A 20,398-nucleotide genomic window follows, 5' to 3' on the forward strand; every position below is an offset into this window, starting at 1 on the left:
AGCCAGGTTTGAATTGGAATTTCATGTCGAATAGTATTTTTAATGATGTAGAAGATTCTCATTGCTTTTGCTTTCAGTTCATTCACAGCCAGATTAAAGTTCCCTGTTGAACTCAGTTTTAGTCCCAGATGTGTGTATTCGTGGGTGTGTTGGAGGACTTGGTTTCCTGCTCTGAAGACGTATTTATTTTCCCTACATCTGGATCTATTTTGAAAAATCATTATTTTTGTTTTAGCTAAGTTAATTGTGAGAGCCCACGTTTGACTGAATGTCTCTACGACGTCGAGGAGCTGTTGTAGTCCCTCTTTTGTGTTTGACAGAATGACTAAATCATCTGCAAAGAGGAGACATCTGACCTCTGAGTCCGTCAGGGTTGGGCCGGGGGCAGTGGAGTTATTTAAGGCTTTGGCTAATTCATTTATATAGATGTTAAATAGAGTGGGGCTCAATGGGCAACCTTGTCTGACTCCTTGAGTTTGGGGGAAAAATTCTGTTCGTTTATTTCCTATTTTTACAGCACATGTATTGTTTTTATACATGGTGTTTATCAGATCAAATGTTTTCCCTCCAATCCCATTTTCCAGTAGTTTTAGGAAGAGTCCTTCGTGCCAGATCGAATCGAAAGCTTTGTCAAAGTCAATAAAACAAGCGAAGACTTTAGACTTATTTTGGTAAACATGTTTATCGATGATCGTGTGGAGGGTGTAGATGTGGTCAGATGTTCTGTGTTTGGGCAGAAAACCAATCTGACTTTTGTCCAGAATTTTGTGGGTTTTGAGAAAGTTTTGCAATCTTACATTAATAATCGAACAGAATATTAATCTCTCTGTCTCTCTAAAAATGTCCAAAATCTGCACCACACCAAAGTTCAGCATTTCTATCTGCTGTTTTTAACCAGATTATGAAGCCAGTGTCTCTGTGGACGACCATGATAAACGCAGTGATGACAAGCCCACAGGTCTCTCTCTCCCTCTCTCTCTCCTTCTCGCGCGCTCTCTCTCTCTCTCTCTCTCTCTCTCTCTCCCTCTCTCTCTCCCCTCTCTCTCTCCTTCTCGCGCTCTCTCTCTCTCTCTCTCTCTCTCCTCTCTCTCCCCCTCTTGCTCTCTCTCTCTCCCTCTCTCTCCTTCTCGCGCTCTCTCTCTCTCTCTCTCTCCCTCTCTCTCTCCCTCTTGCTCTCTCTCTCTCCCTCTCTCTCCTTCTCGCGCTCTCTCTCTCTCTCTCCTTCTCGCGCTCTCTCTGTCTCTCTCCCTCTCTCTCTCTCTCCCTCTCTCTCCTTCTCGCGCTCTCTCTCTCTCTCTCTCCCTCTCTCTCTCCCTCTTGCTCTCTCTCTCCCTCTCTCTCCTTCTCGCGCTCTCTCTCTCTCCCTCTCTCTCCTTCTCGCGCTCTCTCTCTCTCTCTCCCTCTCTCTCTCTCTCCCTCTCTCTCCTTCTCGCGCTCTCTCTCTCTCTCTCTCCCTCTCTCTCCTTCTCGCGCTCTCTCTCTCTCTCTCTCCCTCTTGCTCTCTCTCTCTCCCTCTCTCTCCTTCTCGCGCTCTCTCTCTCTCTCTCTCTCTCTCTCTCTCTCTCTCTCTCTCCCTCTCTCTCTCTTTTATAATATAAATGTCCAAAGTTTCTTGAAGTTTATGCTTAACTGACTGCATTGACTTGTGTTTCCCAGATGATGAGGATCCAGTGCCTAAAGCCCGTGTCACTGCGGACGAACATCATAAACGCTTCACTGTGCGACTGGACACAGATCGAATGGTGAAGATCAGCCTGTGCTACAAACATTTGTACCGGGAGTGTGAGGTGTTTCATTCTGGTGTTTCAAAGGTGAGTGAAATAAAAGAAATGAACCAAACCAAGAAGTAATTGCAACATGTGAAGGATCTGAATCCCTGTTTCGGAGCGAACGATCTCTGCCTCCTTCTTCCGTCATGGAAGAGTCGTGTTTGTGTTGCAGATCGATCCGGCTGTCAATCAAAGCGTCAATCTGAGCTTCCCGTACCTGGTTCCGTGTGTGTGTGTGCAGGTGTGCTGCTCTTACACACTCTTCAAACTCTTTTTTTCTAACATTAGTAATGTGTAACATCTGCATTATACTGTATTCACAGCTGTGGTTTACAAGCCCTGATGCCAGAAGAGTCACACACTGTCCTTTAAAAGAGAGAATACTGCCACGTGAGTCCTTTAGTGTGTGTGTGTGTGTGTGTGTGTGTGTGTGTGTACTTGTACAACTATCTTTGTGAGGACCAGTTTGAGTTTTAGACCACTGTAGTGAGGTCAGAGAGAGTAAAGTGAGGACATGTTGGCCGGTCCTCAGTTCCTGAGAGCCTTTAAAGGCCTGTTTGAGGGTCAAGACTTGGTTTTAGGGATAAGGTTATAATGAGGTCAAGGGTCGGTTTAATTAGTGCAATTCAACAAGCTTTTTTGTTTCAAAAACATTTGTCATTATTTTACTTCCATAACTATAATAACCCAGCAACAAGCTCAGTGAAACTTTTTCAAGATGACAGATGAAATGACCATTATGAAATAATATAAGGGAACTACTATATTTTTATGTTTGTGCGCATGAGAAGCTCTATTTGCTGCATTGTGGAGTTTGGAATCAGTCACTTTTAAGGATAGGGATCACGATAGGGAGTAAAAGGCTCGCGCTTCATGCCGACTGTGATGTTGTGTTTGACAGTCTGATCTCAGTGTGTGTAGGTCGTGTTTGACAGTCTGATCTCAGTGTGTGTAGGTCATGTTTGACAGTCTGATCTCAGTGTGTGTAGGTCGTGTTTGACAGTCTGATCTCAGTGTGTGTAGGTCGTGTTTGACAGTCTGATCTCAGTGTGTGTAGGTCATGTTTGACAGTCTGATCTCAGTGTGTGTAGGTCATGTTTGACAGTCTGATCTCAGTGTGTGTAGGTCGCTGATCTCAGTGTGTGTAGGTCGTGTTTGACAGTCTGATCTCAGTGTGTGTAGGTCTGATCTCAGTGTGTGTAGGTCTGATCTCAGTGTGTGTAGGTCTGATCTCAGTGTGTGTAGGTCTGATCTCAGTGTGTGTAGGTCTGATCTCAGTGTGTGTAGGTCTGATCTCAGTGTGTGTAGGTCGTGTTTGACAGTCTGATCTCAGTGTGTGTAGGTCATGTTTGACAGTCTGATCTCAGTGTGTGTAGGTCATGTTTGACAGTCTGATCTCAGTGTGTGTAGGTCGTGTTTGACAGTCTGATCTCAGTGTGTGTAGGTCGTGTTTGACAGTCTGATCTCAGTGTGTGTAGGTCGCTGATCTCAGTGTGTGTAGGTCGTGTTTGACAGTCTTATCTCAGTGTGTGTAGGTCGTGTTTGACAGTCTGATCTCAGTGTGTGTAGGTCTGATCTCAGTGTGTGTAGGTCATGTTTGACAGTCTGATCTCAGTGTGTGTAGGTCGTGTTTGACAGTCTGATCTCAGTGTGTGTAGGTCGTGTTTGACAGTCTGATCTCAGTGTGTGTAGGTCGTGTTTGACAGTCTGATCTCAGTGTGTGTAGGTCTGATCTCAGTGTGTGTAGGTCGTGTTTGACAGTCTGATTTCAGTGTGTGTAGGTCATGTTTGACAGTCTGATCTCAGTGTGTGTAGGTCGTGTTTGACAGTCTGATCTCAGTGTGTGTAGGTCGTGTTTGACAGTCTGATCTCAGTGTGTGTAGGTCGTGTTTGACAGTCTGATCTCAGTGTGTGTAGGTCGTGTTTGACAGTCTGATCTCAGTGTGTGTAGGTCTGATCTCAGTGTGTGTAGGTCGCTGATCTCAGTGTGTGTAGGTCGTGTTTGACAGTCTGATCTCAGTGTGTGTAGGTCGTGTTTGACAGTCTGATCTCAGTGTGTGTAGGTCGTGTTTGACAGTCTGATCTCAGTGTGTGTAGGTCGCTGATCTCAGTGTGTGTAGGTCGTGTTTGACAGTCTGATCTCAGTGTGTAGGTCGTGTTTGACAGTCTGATCTCAGTGTGTGTAGGTCATGTTTGACAGTCTGATCTCAGTGTGTGTAGGTCGTGTTTGACAGTCTGATCTCAGTGTGTGTAGGTCATGTTTGACAGTCTGATCTCAGTGTGTGTAGGTCGCTGATCTCAGTGTGTGTAGGTCGTGTTTGACAGTCTGATCTCAGTGTGTGTAGGTCGTGTTTGACAGTCTGATCTCAGTGTGTGTAGGTCTGATCTCAGTGTGTGTAGGTCTGATCTCAGTGTGTGTAGGTCTGATCTCAGTGTGTGTAGGTCTGATCTCAGTGTGTGTAGGTCTGATCTCAGTGTGTGTAGGTCGTGTTTGACAGTCTGATCTCAGTGTGTGTAGGTCATGTTTGACAGTCTGATCTCAGTGTGTGTAGGTCGTGTTTGACAGTCTGATCTCAGTGTGTGTAGGTCGTGTTTGACAGTCTGATCTCAGTGTGTGTAGGTCATGTTTGACAGTCTGATCTCAGTGTGTGTAGGTCATGTTTGACAGTCTGATCTCAGTGTGTGTAGGTCGCTGATCTCAGTGTGTGTAGGTCGTGTTTGACAGTCTGATCTCAGTGTGTGTAGGTCTGATCTCAGTGTGTGTAGGTCTGATCTCAGTGTGTGTAGGTCTGATCTCAGTGTGTGTAGGTCTGATCTCAGTGTGTGTAGGTCTGATCTCAGTGTGTGTAGGTCTGATCTCAGTGTGTGTAGGTCGTGTTTGACAGTCTGATCTCAGTGTGTGTAGGTCATGTTTGACAGTCTGATCTCAGTGTGTGTAGGTCGTGTTTGACAGTCTGATCTCAGTGTGTGTAGGTCGTGTTTGACAGTCTGATCTCAGTGTGTGTAGGTCATGTTTGACAGTCTGATCTCAGTGTGTGTAGGTCGTGTTTGACAGTCTGATCTCAGTGTGTGTAGGTCGTGTTTGACAGTCTGATCTCAGTGTGTGTAGGTCATGTTTGACAGTCTGATCTCAGTGTGTGTAGGTCGTGTTTGACAGTCTGATCTCAGTGTGTGTAGGTCGTGTTTGACAGTCTGATCTCAGTGTGTGTAGGTCATGTTTGACAGTCTGATCTCAGTGTGTGTAGGTCATGTTTGACAGTCTGATCTCAGTGTGTGTAGGTCGTGTTTGACAGTCTGATCTCAGTGTGTGTAGGTCGCTGATCTCAGTGTGTGTAGGTCGTGTTTGACAGTCTGATCTCAGTGTGTGTAGGTCGTGTTTGACAGTCTGATCTCAGTGTGTGTAGGTCTGATCTCAGTGTGTGTAGGTCTGATCTCAGTGTGTGTAGGTCTGATCTCAGTGTGTGTAGGTCATGTTTGACAGTCTGATCTCAGTGTGTGTAGGTCGTGTTTGACAGTCTGATCTCAGTGTGTGTAGGTCGTGTTTGACAGTCTGATCTCAGTGTGTGTAGGTCATGTTTGACAGTCTGATCTCAGTGTGTGTAGGTCTGATCTCAGTGTGTGTAGGTCGTGTTTGACAGTCTGATCTCAGTGTGTGTAGGTCATGTTTGACAGTCTGATCTCAGTGTGTGTAGGTCGTGTTTGACAGTCTGATCTCAGTGTGTGTAGGTCGTGTTTGACAGTCTGATCTCAGTGTGTGTAGGTCGTGTTTGACAGTCTGATCTCAGTGTGTGTAGGTCGTGTTTGACAGTCTGATCTCAGTGTGTGTAGGTCTGATCTCAGTGTGTGTAGGTCGCTGATCTCAGTGTGTGTAGGTTGTGTTTGACAGTCTGATCTCAGTGTGTGTAGGTCGTGTTTGACAGTCTGATCTCAGTGTGTGTAGGTCGCTGATCTCAGTGTGTGTAGGTCGTGTTTGACAGTCTGATCTCAGTGTGTAGGTCGTGTTTGACAGTCTGATCTCAGTGTGTGTAGGTCGTGTTTGCGTGTGTTTGACGGCATGAACTCCTCCTCCAGATGCCGGGGAGATCTTGTCCTCCAGCTCAGCAAGAGTCCTCGGCTCTGTTCTGCATTGGGAGCCTCTCTGTCCTGACGACCAATCAGAATCAGATCTCTCAGTCTCTCTGTGCTGGCGAATCGGCATGCAGATCTCTGACTGTGTCCCCGCCCCCAACGCCACGCTCTACGGGACTAAACTGGTACGTGATGAAACCATGAATATCTCGAGCAGTGTGTGTACTGTCTGTGTATAATTATTTTGTATATATAAATACACACACATGCATGTATATATTTAAGAAAAAATTATTTATATATAAAATATTTCTATTTCTATATAATATAAATTATATATAAATATATTATATGCAATCGTTTCACAGCCCTAATATTTTTATATAATGCCTTTCATGACCTCAAGGTCGCTTAACAAAGACATAATACATAATCCAAGCGGAGCAAACAATACCTACATAAACAAGTGAAATGCCAAACCTGACATAATAATAAAATAAATACATAAATAAATAAATATATGAAGAAATATAAAAAAACATAAATAAATAAACAAAGAAATATTGCTGTGTCTGAAGTGAAACGCCCCCCTCATTAGCATACAGAGGAAGAAATGTGGAAATAAATAAATGTAGACATAAATACATATATACATTAAATAAATGTGAAAATAAATAAAAGTGGACAGAAATAAATGCATAAATAAATAAATGAAAAAAAATGTGGAAAAAATATAATTATACATGAATAAGAAAATAAAGTTATAAATACTAATTTATTTATTTATTTACATTTATTCGTATATTTATGTATTTATTTATTTATTATAATGTCAGGTTTGGCATTCCATAAACAGAGACAAATAGAAGTGGGAAACACGACATATAAATTCTGAATGCATTTTGCTTTTTCAACAGAAATATAATGTGTCTGCTGTAGATGAGCATCCTCAGATGTGTGTGAAGGTAATGCACGCTCGACCACACATTAAAGCATGATTAAAAGTGTGTGTGTTTCTCAAGTGTGCATACTTTGTGTTGTAGTTTTCTCTGAACGGCAGTCAGCGAGTCTTCTGTCCCTTCGAGTCGGGTGAGAACCGCTCATGTTTCAGCACGTGTCTGCTGTGTGTACGTCTGACTGCTGTGTGTACGTCTGACTGATGTGTGTACGTCTGACTGCTGTGTGTACGTCTGACTGATGTGTGTACGTCTGACTGCTGTGTGTACGTCTGACTGATGTGTGCTGATGTTCCTCAGAGAGTCGGTGTGACTGGAGTGTGACTGTGGTGTTTCAGCACGTGTCTGCTGTGTGTACGTCTGACTGATGTGTGCTGATGTTCCTCAGAGAGCCGGTGTGACTGGAGTGTGACTGTGGTTCCTGGATCTCTGCATCTGCATGTGTTCCTGACGTCTAACGTCGCCGCTTCGTTTGCGGCTCAGCTCTGCGTCAGAGATAAAGACACGTGTGCATCTCGAGGACACGTCGTCTCTCGTCAGCTGGTCAGTGAGAGTCTTCCTGTCCTGTGTGCTTTCTTATGAGCAAAGACATTGATTACTTTATATATTACAAGTCATATATTTGCCAAAATTTGGCTTTTATTTTTAAAGTCCCCCTGTAGTCAATCATTTTATCCCTTAAAACTCATCTTTGATCACCAAAATTACATATTTAAAAGTTTTTTCCTTGAAAACAAATGTCTTCATGCCTTAAAATATCTTGACTGTAACTCGACACCCTTGCCTCATTTAGTATGCGTGGTTCTATGAATATGCAAATGAGCCCCGCCTCCACTCACTCAGCTCAGAGATCCACTGGTTGACGATCACACGTTGATCTGATTGGTTACAAGGTAGTTTGTGACGTCAGAAACACCAGCGATTTCAAAGCGTGTTTTTGAGACTGTCTTTGGTTCACTGCAGTTTTAAGGAGAAAATACTCAGCAATGGAGTCGACTTATGAATTTACACATGGTTTGTCTTAAAGCGTATTAAAAACACCACATAGACACATAAACAACATTAAAAGCTGGATTTACACCACAGGGGGGCTTTAAAAAAAAAAGCATGTATCTGAAATGGAAAGCTTTTGTAACATTAAACACTACCGTTCAAAAGTTTGGGGACAGTAAGAATTTTTAGTTTATTTTTTGTGGGAAATAAATAAAAGAAATCAATACTTGTATTCATCAAGCATGAATTAAATTGATCAAAAGTTACAGTAAAGACATTTAAAATGTTACAAAAGATTATATTTCAGATAAATACTGTTCTTTCTATTCATCAAAGAATCCTGAAATAAAAATGTATCACAACTGTTTTACACATTGATAATAATAATCCTAAACGTTTCTTAATCATCATATTAGAGTGATTTCTGAAGGATCATGTGACACTGAAGACTGGAGTAATGATGCTGAAAATTCAGCTTTGAATAAATTACACTTTACTGTATATTCACATAGAAAACAGCTGATTTACATTGGAACAATATTTCACAATATTATTATTATTATTTTTTTAAATAAATACAGCCTTGGTGAGCAGAAGAGACTTCTTTTAAAAACATTAAAAATCTTACAGATCAAAGCTTTTGACTGGTAGTGTGTATAATCCTCTATATATATGTATATAGCCTAACCTGTATAATCCTCACTGGTGTAATGCTGGTGTCCGCAGGACGGGGGCGCCGCCGAGATGAGCCTGCGCTTCCCCTTCCTCTCCTCAGGACTGTGTGTGCAGGTGATCATATTAAACTCTGTTCATCTCTACATGTGGCGCACTAGCACAGCACTCGAACTGTTTCTGAAGTATTCAGTGTGTGTCCTGCGAAGAACACTGCAGTGTGTGTGAGCTGGGCTGTGACGAGACCTCGTGTCACGGTTCCATACGCATCACGATACTGAACTGTTATGTTATTGCCATACTCCAAGACATATGGTAAAAGGTTTACAAAACATTTACTGTTGATTAAAATGCTAAATGTGGTATTACTGGGTGGATATGAATAGGCTAATTCTGAAACCCAAAGCACAGGACAATAGAGACACCAGAATAAACATATTCATGATTCTGAAGCTGAAAATACAGAATTATTTTAGAGGAATATGCTTGAACTCTGACTAGATATATTCCCACATTGCATTATTATACATTATATTCAACATTATATATAGTACAGTAGTCAACATTTGAAGTGGATCAAAACCTTTCATCAAAGTCATGCCCGTTCTAGTCTGAGGACATCTCTGAGGAACGTCTCTGATCCACTTCAGATGTTGACGGCTGTAGTTTAATAGACGGCTGTAGTAATTTTTATTTTAGCTGAACTATACATGATACAGATGAATTTTAGAATTTTTGTAATGTGATATATTATTACACCCCTAGTCTGAACGAATCAGAAGTGAAAATATAAATGCGAAATAACAGTAGTGTAAATTGTACAGTATGTGGTAAACAATATTCTAGTAATCTGTTACTTAATCCGTGTGTGTGTGTGTGTGTGTGTGTGTGTAGGTGTGGCGCTTGGATCTCCATGGAAGAAGAATAATCTGCCCTGACTGTAAGTACAAACTAAACCTGCGCGATATTGAAGAATAATGCGATATTTGGTACGATAATGCTTAAAGTGTGTAAAATAAACTTAAATTATCTTAAAAATATATTTAAAATAATATAACCTACATGCGCGTTTCACATTCTTTTTGTGACGAGAAAACACCCCTAAACTTCTGACAGTGAACATCAGTGTTTTACTGTATATGAGAAGTGTTATTTTAGCATCAGTGTAAACCTCGGGGTCAGGGTTCAGGTTATCCTACATTAGGGTTATTAAACAACACAAACTCAATAATCAAATGTAGAAATAAACACTGCTTAGTTTTCACTGTATGAATTACATATATCCTGATTCTCATTAAAGCTACAGAAGTTATTCAGCCGAGAGTGAGTGATTTTCTCTCTGTCTTTAGTTCATGACCCGTTATTGCAAGCCGTTGTGATATGCATATAGCGATATATACATCTGCGATATATGTGACCCTGGATCACGTCTCCAGTCTCGAGTCGCACGGGTATATCTGTGGCAATAGCCAACAATACATTATATGGGTCAAAATTATTGATTTTTCTTTTATGCCAAAAATCATTAGGATATTAAGCAAAGATCATGTTCCATGAAGATATTTTGTAAATTTCCTTCCATAAATATATAAAACATGTATTTTTGTGAGTGAATGCAGCACAATCGCCAACATAAATGCACAACTTTAAAGGAGATTTTCTCAATGTTTCGATTGTTTTGCACCCTCAGATTCCAGATTTTCAATAGTTGAATCTCGGCCAAATATTGTCCTATCCTAACAAACCAATCAATGGAAAGCTTATTTATTCAGCTTTCAGATGATGAATACATCTCAAATTAAAATAAATTGACCCATGTGACTGGTTTTGTGGTCCAGGGTCCCATATTTGGATATGTTGTGCAGCTCTGGTACAAACACTCATCATGATGTTGGTTCTCAGTCACACACAGGCGATGGGGTCTCGTGATCGGCGCGTCTCTGACTCTTCTGACTCTGCTGACTCTTCTGGTGTTCTTCACACGCTGGCTGATCAGAAGAAGCACATCAGGTCAGTCTGACGCTCCTGCATCAGGAACATGTTCTGTGCAACTAGCAACTCTACATGAGTTATATTAAAATACTTGGTAACACTTTACAATAAGGTTTATTAGTTAAATACCGTAGTTAACATGATCTAAGAATGAACAATACTTCTACAGCATTTATATATCTTAGTTAATATTAATATCAACATTTATTAATACGTTATTAAAATCAAAGTTTGTATTTGTTAACATTAGTTAATGAACTAACATGAACTAACACTGAACAGCTGTATATTTATAAACTAACATTAACAAAGATTAACTAATACTGTAACAAATGTATTGCTCATGGTTAGTTCATGTTAGGTATTACATTAACTAATGAACCTTATTGTAAAGTGTTGGCGAATCCGTGAACCAGGTGTGTTATTCAGGGAGTTAGCGATGAATCTGTCAACAGTTTAACGGTTTCTCCAGCATGTAGAGCTGAAGAGGAAACACTCATCGTTTAACTCCTCTTAAAGCGTCAATGCTGAGAGTAAAACCAGGAAAATAATCCCATACATTTACATGTCTTTGGTCTGTGTTGCGTTGGATCCGCTCCAGAGTTCATTTTAATCCGACCAAACCTGCCGAGTGTGAACACACACCCTCAGTAGCTAACCCTCTATGGTATGCATTATGCTCTAACCATGAAATATATATTTTTATTACATTTTTATTACATGCTTTAATCATACAAATCAAAAAGATTTTTGAAAATAAAAAAGTTTTTTGGGGTGTACTTAGGGAAACGTTGCTATATGGCGATGCTGTACCACAATGAAAATGGTCAAAGTCGTTTTTTCTATAAAATTATGATTTTCTTTTCTATTTAAATGCACATTTCTTTTAGAAATTTATAGATTTATATACTTGGAACTCATGCAAACCAAAAATAAGTAGATCCCTGTCATTCAATTCCTATCATTTGGCTAACTCATCTTTAAGGTGATGGTACACAGGGCAACTTCTTTTGGGCAGTCTTTCCAATAATATATCTAAATATATCTAAATATATATATATATATATATATATATATATATATATATAAATATCTAAATATATATCTGGATAATTCAGATGGGTCGTGGGCCTGTGTCTCATCTGGTTGCCCGTTGACGGCAACATTGCTCAAGAAGTTGCCCTGTGTATCATCACCTTTACTTCATCACATGGAAGAGCAACTATTGCTTTTTCTGTAAAATATTTCTGAATTCATTTTCTGAAATGAAGAAATCAGTTTGTTATTTATACATGCATACAACCAGGGGTTAAATTGGGATTTATTATGTGGGGGGGCTCTCCCTAGGGGGGTCCGGGGGTTCACTCGCCGGCGCGTCCGTAGCCGCGTTTCCATTACAGATTTGCGCAAATGTTTTGCGCTATTATCTAAATATCGATAAAAAAAACTATTGTGAAATGACGGCGTTTCCATTAACCGATGTTATGCGACTAAAACGTCCTTTTTTCTCTCGCGATAAGTCATTCCAAAAATCACGGCAACGGACGTTGGTTTATATAATATCACAGCCACCGCATTAGACATTATTATTATTAATGGAAGGAGACGTGGCATGTTATCCAAGCATTAATGGCAGGGAAAGACCCTTATACTGCGAACGACACATAAAGCCTAAGGAGTTTCTGGGTGTTTCGCCCTCATTTCTGCTCCGAGGTTTTTATTGTGGCATTTATTTGAGATTTAGAATCCAGTATTCCTATAGAGCTCGGGCGTAGACGTTATGGAATGATGCATTGTGGGTAACGGCGGCCATTTTAGAGGCAACGCAGAAGCGTTCAGAATAAAGTAGTAGCGTAGCCGACCGGTCTCCACCGGCACCGAGAAAGAAAGAGAAAAAGTTATGGGCCGTGACAAAAAAAGTTGGCTATACCGTGTACTTACAAACTTAATAATGAAGCCAAACAACGCTACTTAAAAAACAAATTAGATTATAGGCGAATCGATCCCTATGAATAAAGTCTGGAGTAGGCTAATACCAAGCCTCAGTTTCCCTGATATTTTCCTACCTGGTCTGTGGAGTGAGCGCTTACACCTCCGATCCAGAGCCGGATTTACAATTTCCTGTGCCCTCGGCAACAACATTCACACACACATTTTAATTGTTTAATAAACAAATGGGTTTTTTTTTGTCACAGTCGGCTGCAAAGATGAGGTTGACGATGCTGATTGGCGATCTTCGCTGTAAGTTAAGTGAACGCGCCAGAGAGAAATGCAAATTGATTAACTTACATAAGCAGAGAGCTGTCTGTTTTCTTTCATTTTGAATTGTTTGTTTAAAAGTAGACACTTTTAGAAAAGTAGAACCTGTCACTGGAGGCTCACTTGCAGTTCACAAATGGATGAGTGCAAGATCTGCAGATCTACAAAGTAAACGCGGAGAAAACAATCGTTCGCACCGTGAACCAAGCATCAGTGGTGACACACACACACACACACACAATGTGCCAAATATATTTTCCTTACCTTGTCATTCAAGGCAGGGCACTGTTTATACAACCAACGTTGTGCTGAACTTGACAAAATTGATCTGCTGCTGCAGCGGCGGCCAGCAGCTCGTGGGATTTTTTTTCTTTTTTTTTTTCAAGGCAATAGAAGGTTCTGGAACTTTTGCGTGCTTCCACATCCCGCGCAACTACGGATCTCCCAGGAACATTCATTATTGCTGCGTACATTTATCCGTGTCGGAGTTCTGAGAAGTAGCCTACCTAGATGTGCATGGCATGCGCGAGCGGTGCGCGATCATGGTCGACTGACAACGAGATTAAGCAACTGAACAAGAATACGGCCGTGTCCCGATTGTTCTCATCTCAGCTCCGCCGAGACTAAATAGACATGCCATTTCAAAATCTTTCATTTATAATCAGAAATATGTTTTCAAAAGCATCACTTTGATCAAATTTTATGTGACATAATTTCCAGTAAGCAACTGACTGCAAACGAGCAGGCTTATGTGCCGGGGCTGAGCCCCGGAGAGCCCCGGCCCAATTTAACCACTGCATACAACTATACTACAATAAACACTTCAAATAAATAAATAACTGCAATCATATTGTTGATGCCACTACCTATGAAAAAATCCCAGTGGGGAAATACATTACAGCAGTTCCACTGTGGTACAGCGTTGCCATGTGGAAACATGCATATTTTCTCAATTTACAGTAAAACTATGTTAGACAAAGTGGATTTGTGAATAAAAATGTACTTATCAAAGATGCTGCAAAAAAATCTCCCGTGAGAAGAGATGATCAGAAACGAGGTTAATAGAGTAATGACTGGAGCACCTCAACTGGTGTCTGTGTGAGGGTGATTGAGACGTCATGTGACTTAAAAACAGCAGATCATTGGCTACCTTAAGGCCTGCCCTTTTATTTCCCATAGTGGAATATATATACAGTGAGGAAAATAAGTATTTGAACACCCTGCTATTTTGCAAGTTCTCCCACTTGGAAATCATGGAGGGGTCTGAAATTGTCATCTAGGTGCATGTCCACTGTGAGAGACATAATCTAAAAAAAAAAATCCAGAAATCACAATGTATGATTTTTTAACTATTTATTTGTATGATACAGCTGCAAATAAGTATTTGAACACCTGAGAAAATCAATGTTAATATTTGGTACAGTAGCCTTTGTTTGCAATTACAGAGGTCAAACGTTTCCTGTAGTTTTTCACCAGGTTTGCACACACTGCAGGAGGGATTTTGGCCCACTCCTCCACACAGATCTTCTCTAGATCAGTCAGGTTCTGGGCTGTCGCTGAGAAACACGGAGTTTGAGCTCCCTCCAAAGATTCTCTATTGGGTTTAGGTCTGGAGACTGGCTAGGCCACGCCAGAACCTTGATATGCTTCTTACAGAGCCACTCCTTGGTTATCCTGGCTGTGTGCTTCGGGTCATTGTCATGTTGGAAGACCCAGCCTCGACCCATCTTCAATGCTCTAACTGAGGGAAGGAGGTTGTTTCCCAAAATCTCGCAATACATGGCCCCGGTCATCCTCTCCTTAATACAGTGCAGTCGCCCTGTCCCATGTGCAGAAAAACACCCCCAAAGCATGATGCTACCACCCCCATGTTTCACAGTAGGGATGGTGTTCTTGGGATGGTACTCATCATTCTTCTTCCTCCAAACACGTTTAGTGGAATTATGACCAAAAAGTTCTATTTTGGTCTCATCTGACCACATGACTTTCTCCCATGACTCCTCTGGATCATCCAAATGGTCATTGGCAAACTTAAGACGGGTCTTGACATGTGCTGGTTTAAGCAGGGGAACCTTCCGTGCCATGCATGATTTCAAACCATGACGTCTTAGTGTATTACCAACAGTAACCTTGGAAACGGTGGTCCCAGCTCTTTTCAGGTCATTGACCAGCTCCTCCCGTGTAGTTCTGGGCTGATTTCTCACCTTTCTTAGGATCATTGAGACCCCACGAGGTGAGATCTTGCATGGAGCCCCAGTCCGAGGGAGATTGACAGTCATGTTTAGCTTCTTCCATTTTCTAATGATTGCTCCAACAGTGGACCTTTTTTCACCAAGCTGCTTGGCAATTTCCCCGTAGCCCTTTCCAGCCTTGTGGAGGTGTACAATTTTGTCTCTAGTGTCTTTGGACAGCTCTTTGGTCTTGGCCATGTTAGTAGTTGGATTCTTACTGATTGTATGGGGTGGACAGGTGTCTTTATGCAGCTAACGACCTCAAACAGGTGCATCTAATTTAGGATAATAAATGGAGTGGAGGTGGACATTTTAAAGGCAGACTAACAGGTCTTTGAGGGTCAGAATTCTAGCTGATAGACAGGTGTTCAAATACTTATTTGCAGCTGTATCATACAAATAAATAGTTAAAAAATCATATATTGTGATTTCTGGATTTTTTTTTTTAGATTATGTCTCTCACAGTGGACATGCACCTACAATGACAATTTCAGACCCCTCCATGAATTCCAAGTGGGAGAACTTGCAAAATAGCAGGGTGTTCAAATACTTATTTTCCTCACTGTATATATATATATATATATATATATATATATATATATATATATATATATATATATATATATATATAATATATATATATATTTTTATATTTATATATTTATTATTATTATTATTATTATTATTATTATTATGTTTTCTTTTTCCTGAATAAAAAGGAAATGAGTAGAAATTAATTGTTGCCATATGGCAACGCCGTACCATAAAGGTTTAGAAGCGCCTGTGTTCACACACACTACCAGTCAAAAGCTTTGATCGGTAAGATTTTTAATATTTTTAAAAGAGTCTCTTCTGCTCACCAAGGCTGCATTTATTTGATTAAAAATACAAAAAAATCCGTAATATTCTTAAATATTATGACATATTAGAATAGAACTGTTTTCTATTTTAATATATTTTAAAATGTAATTTATTCCTGTGATCAAAGCTGAATTTTCCTTCAGATCCTTCAGAAATCACTCTAATATGATGATTTGATGCTCAAGAAACATTCATTATTATTATCAATGTGTAAAACAGTTGTGTACAGTTTTTTCTCTGGATTCTCTGATGAATAGAAAGCTCAAAAGAACAGCATCTATCTGAAATAGAATCTTTTGTAACATTATAAATGTCTTTACTGTAACTTTTGATCAATTTAACTCATCCTTGATGAATAAAAATATTGATTCTTACTGACACCAAACTTTTGACCGGTAGTGTTTAATGTTACAAACGCTTTCCATTTCAGATAAATGCTGTTCTTTTGAACTTTCTATTCATCAAAGAATCCTGAAATAAAAATGTACACAACTGTCTTCAACATTGATAATAATCATAAATGTTTCTTGATCATCAAATCATCATATTAGAGTGATTTCTGAAGGATCATGTGACACTGAAGACTGGAGTAATGATGCTGGAAATTCAGCTTTGATCACAGGAATAAATTACACTTTACTGTATATTCACATAGAAAACAGATGATTTACACTGTAGTTATATTACTGTTTTTTTGTTGTTGTATTTTTAATCAAATAAATGCAGCCTTGGAGACTAATCGATCCAAAACGTTTGACTGGGAGTGTATGTTTCTGGCCGTAGAGAGCAGTGTCAGAAACTAACTTATACAGTATTCAACATTTGAAGTGGATCAAAACCTTTCATCAAAGTTATACATGAATTTTGAACAATACTCGTTCTAGTCTTAGGACAACTCTGATGAACTTCTTTGATCCACTTCAGATGTTGACTACTGTACACCTTGTGCCAATGTTTTAAAGGGGACATATTATGAAAATCTGACTTTAAGTGCTATAATCGGTGCTTCTACAGACACAGAAAACGTGAAAAGTGAAACCCAGTAACTTTGTTTTGGTGAGCCTTTCTCATGCATGTCATGTCAAAAAAGCATGTCAAAAAATAAGCCGATCAGATTTCGCTCTCCTTCTGGCGTATGAAGAGGATCTTATTATAATATTACCGGCCCTTAATCTGCACGTTTACACACACCAGCCGACATTTGGTTTCACACGCGTCAACATAGACCAGTTCTAACGCACTGATGAAGATCCAGCAAAGCCTGAAGCTGTTCTGTGGTTGAGCTCAGACGAGCACTGAACACTATTGACCAGAACATGTCACCGCTGTCTTATAAAGACCTCAGGAACTGTGGACACTTGTGGAGAAGTTAAACATGATGATGAGATGATCAGTGTAACTCCACAACAACTGCAGAAATGTCTCCACTAACATCCAGAAGCTCTTCCTGAGTCTCTCCGTAAGGCTGCACTCGCTCCTGGTGATTCTGGGATTCTGGATGAGGGAGATTGGCCTGTTTTGTTATTGCCGGAGTTTCTGAAGCTCGTGTAAAGGCTCCACCCTCTTCTGAATGGAGGGGGAGCTAAAACTCATTTGCATTTAAAGGGACACACACAAAAACTGCATGTTTTTGCTCACACCCAAAAGGGGCAAATTTGACAAGCTATAATAAATGATCTAGTATTTTGAGCTGAAATTTCACACACACATTCTGGGGACACCAGAGATTAATATTACATCTTGTGATCTTGTGAAAAGGGGCATAATATGTCACCTTTAAAATGCTTTAATGCTGTGTTAGAAAGGATAATTACATGTCTTTCTTTCCTCAGTGTGGCGTAGCGCTGACCGACGCCCCGTGCTGCTTGTGTGCTCGTCGAACGGCTCGCCACACGTCTCTGCAGTGTGCAGTTTGGCCTCCGGCCTGCAGGGGGAGCTGTGTATGGACGTCAGGCTGGCGCAGTGGATGCAGTGCCACCCACAATCCTCACTGGCTCAGCTGGGACCCGTGCCGTGGCTGTACGGTCAGTGTCGGGCCGTTCAAAATGCCGGGGGGCTCGTCCTGATCGCCTGGAGCCCTGACGCACATCGGGCTTATCTAAGATGGAGGAACAGCGAAGGAAAGGCTAAGGTCAGTGCTGTTGAAGAAGAAGAAGAAGAGGAAGAAGCAGAAGAGGAAGAATGCATGGAGAAACCAATCGAGATGTCGTGTATCACAGCTCCTGTGTTTAACGCTGCGCTGTCCTGTCTGTGGATGGGAATACGCAGCGATGGCTACGCTCGGGGATTCAGGCTAATTAGTTTCCAGAACAACAACAATAACACTTTCATCCCGAAACGGCTCCGGTGTGTCCGGAAGTACTGCCTCCCGAAGGACCTTTCATCTTTAATACAAGACCTGACCGGCTCAAACACGAGATGGCGATGTTGGCCACGTCTTCTGTCCAAAGCACTGTCGTTCTTCGTGTCTCGGCAGCTCGCGCCGACGCTAGCGGCGAAGCTTCCTGTGCCGACCGACAGCCCTAAACTCGTTCCTGGCTTCTCACGGAAAGTAACGAGTGGGACGAAGCGAAAGACGTGGAGGCAAAAGAAGCGCAGAAGTAAAGTCGTAACATCGTGCTTGTCCAGAAAAGAGAGTCGGAAGAAAAAGACTGCGCCAGAGCCAATAAATTCGTAGCATGCATTCGTTGGTTCCTGAAGAGCATTTTTGAAGCCTAAAGTGGGCGGAGCCGGCCGTCGCCATCTTGGCAGCGCGTCACTCCCGGATAACCGAAAATGTGCAGCGAGGCGGATTAGCTGAGGTGATGTGACGCTAACAAACAGCAGACAAACGCTAGTAGTGACATCAACGGCAATCCACCTGTCACTCAAGTGGCCACGCCCTTAATTATGCAGAACTTTAAGGCTTAATATTATTGTGTTACCCCCTCATTGGTCATGAAGGGCAAAATTAGCTATATAGACCAAAACCACTTTTTGCACCAGGCTGTAAACATATTTTTCCTGCTGTTAAGTTGGGCATTTTAACATGGGGGTCTATGGGATTGAGTCTCTTTTGGAGCCTGTCTCTAGTGGCCAGTCGATGAACTGCAGTTTAAATCACTTCAGTGTTGGATTCAAGAGAGAGACTGGAAGGTTGCTGCTTGGTCGGCACACAGAAGGAATGAGAAACTGTCAGACTGATCAAAGCAGAGGTGATTCAGACAGAGAGTTACCTGCAGATTTCAGTGCAACATCACAGTCCGTCCAGCAGGCGGCAGAGACATTAAACATTCTCACAGCGAAGTACGGTTTTCGTTCTTCGCTTAGGAGTGAAAAGAAGTTTGAAATACCTTTGCATCTGATCATAGTGATGTGGATATGTTTGCACCTGCTCTGCAATTCAGTCACGTCACGTTTATTCATACAGAACTTTATACAATAGATTGCTTTAAAGCAGCAGCTTTACAGTATTAAACATGAAACAGTGTCAATGTCGCTTTCAATTAGAATTACAACTTCAGTTTCTTCTATAAAGCAGCTTTCAGTGTGCATGCTTTCACTCACATCTGACTTCAATGGACTGAATGGAAGAAATTAATCTGAGACAATTTACACCTCAAAGAAGGCGGAGCCTCAGAGCCACGCCCACCTATTACATCATCACCACTGACCAATGGGAGTTCAAAGGTGTTTACCAGCTGGAGTGAATTTTTCACTTTACCAAGCTGTTTCACACTTCAAACGAACTTCATTTTGGTCTGATTTTTTTTTCCAACGAAACACCAGTTCGTTCTTCAATCTCACTTGAAGAATATCAGGGCCTTCACATGCAAAACCTGTGCTGATTGAAAGAAAACAAGTTGAACAAAAGATTGAATCCAATAGTTGGTGATAATAATAGCACAAGGAGAGATTTACAAGCAATTCAATTGATCGGTCATTTTTGACTGGGAATATCAAATGAGTTAAATATTTCAGCCTAATGTATTGTTACTCCTTCTCATGTTATTAAGATGAACCGCTTGTTGAATTTCCTCATTTGTAAGTCACTTTGGATAAAAGCATCTGTTAAATGAATGCATGTGAAGAATTTATCTTCTGATGTGTGTTTTTTTTATTAATGAAAAGCCCCCAACCTGTAAATTCTGGTCTCAAAGAAAATCTAGAGTTTCCTATTGGTAATTATGACATTATGATGATGCTGTCCACACATGCACTCATGTTGTAAATATGATCATTTCTGACATCTGAAGCGTTCAGTATAAGCACTCTCTCAAGGAAAGAACAGTGACCTCATCCTATACAAATAAACCTGAAAATCTCTATTTTTGTATAAAAACCTGCATGTAGACTTTTATTTGTTCATCAGTATAAATAAATGCACCAAACATCCATACTCCAATTTATCTGATTATTATTTCACCACAGCCCTGTATAATTATCTCTCTGTCTGTAAAACAAACAAATCAACCTGAAGAAGATGTAAAGCAGTTTTCGGGTGGTCACAATGATGTTATCTTTATTTTGACAGAATCAGGAACCATCTTGGACCCATTTGACCAACAGTAAAATCTATGCAAATGTGTCTGTATAGCGGGAAGAGCGCATGTTTATG

At 40.8% G+C, this 20,398-nt stretch overlaps 1 protein-coding gene across 2 annotated transcripts in view; it reads left to right on the top strand.

The window, feature by feature from the left end:
* The window catches only part of LOC311066059 (uncharacterized protein), a 44,032-nt gene extending 23,849 nt beyond the window's left edge, over positions 1–20,183 (top strand). Inside the window, exons 7-18 of one of the 2 annotated variants that reach the window (XM_084087029.1) lie at positions 899–958; positions 1,657–1,811; positions 1,942–2,010; positions 2,093–2,159; positions 5,841–6,022; positions 6,755–6,802; positions 6,881–6,926; positions 7,182–7,336; positions 8,513–8,575; positions 9,353–9,398; positions 10,361–10,468; positions 17,634–20,183. In XM_084087029.1, the coding sequence (XP_083943155.1) occupies positions 899–958; positions 1,657–1,811; positions 1,942–2,010; positions 2,093–2,159; positions 5,841–6,022; positions 6,755–6,802; positions 6,881–6,926; positions 7,182–7,336; positions 8,513–8,575; positions 9,353–9,398; positions 10,361–10,468; positions 17,634–18,478 (1,844 nt within the window). In that variant the 3' untranslated portion in view covers positions 18,479–20,183. The remainder of the gene's footprint in view (positions 1–898; positions 959–1,656; positions 1,812–1,941; positions 2,011–2,092; positions 2,160–5,840; positions 6,023–6,754; positions 6,803–6,880; positions 6,927–7,181; positions 7,337–8,512; positions 8,576–9,352; positions 9,399–10,360; positions 10,469–17,633) is intronic. The other variant, XM_084087030.1, reaches the window with a different exon arrangement.
* Positions 20,184–20,398: the final 215 nt, after the last annotated feature.

This window comes from Abramis brama (genome assembly GCF_963993115.1).
Source record: "Abramis brama genome assembly, chromosome: 16".
NCBI lineage: Eukaryota > Metazoa > Chordata > Actinopteri > Cypriniformes > Leuciscidae > Abramis > Abramis brama.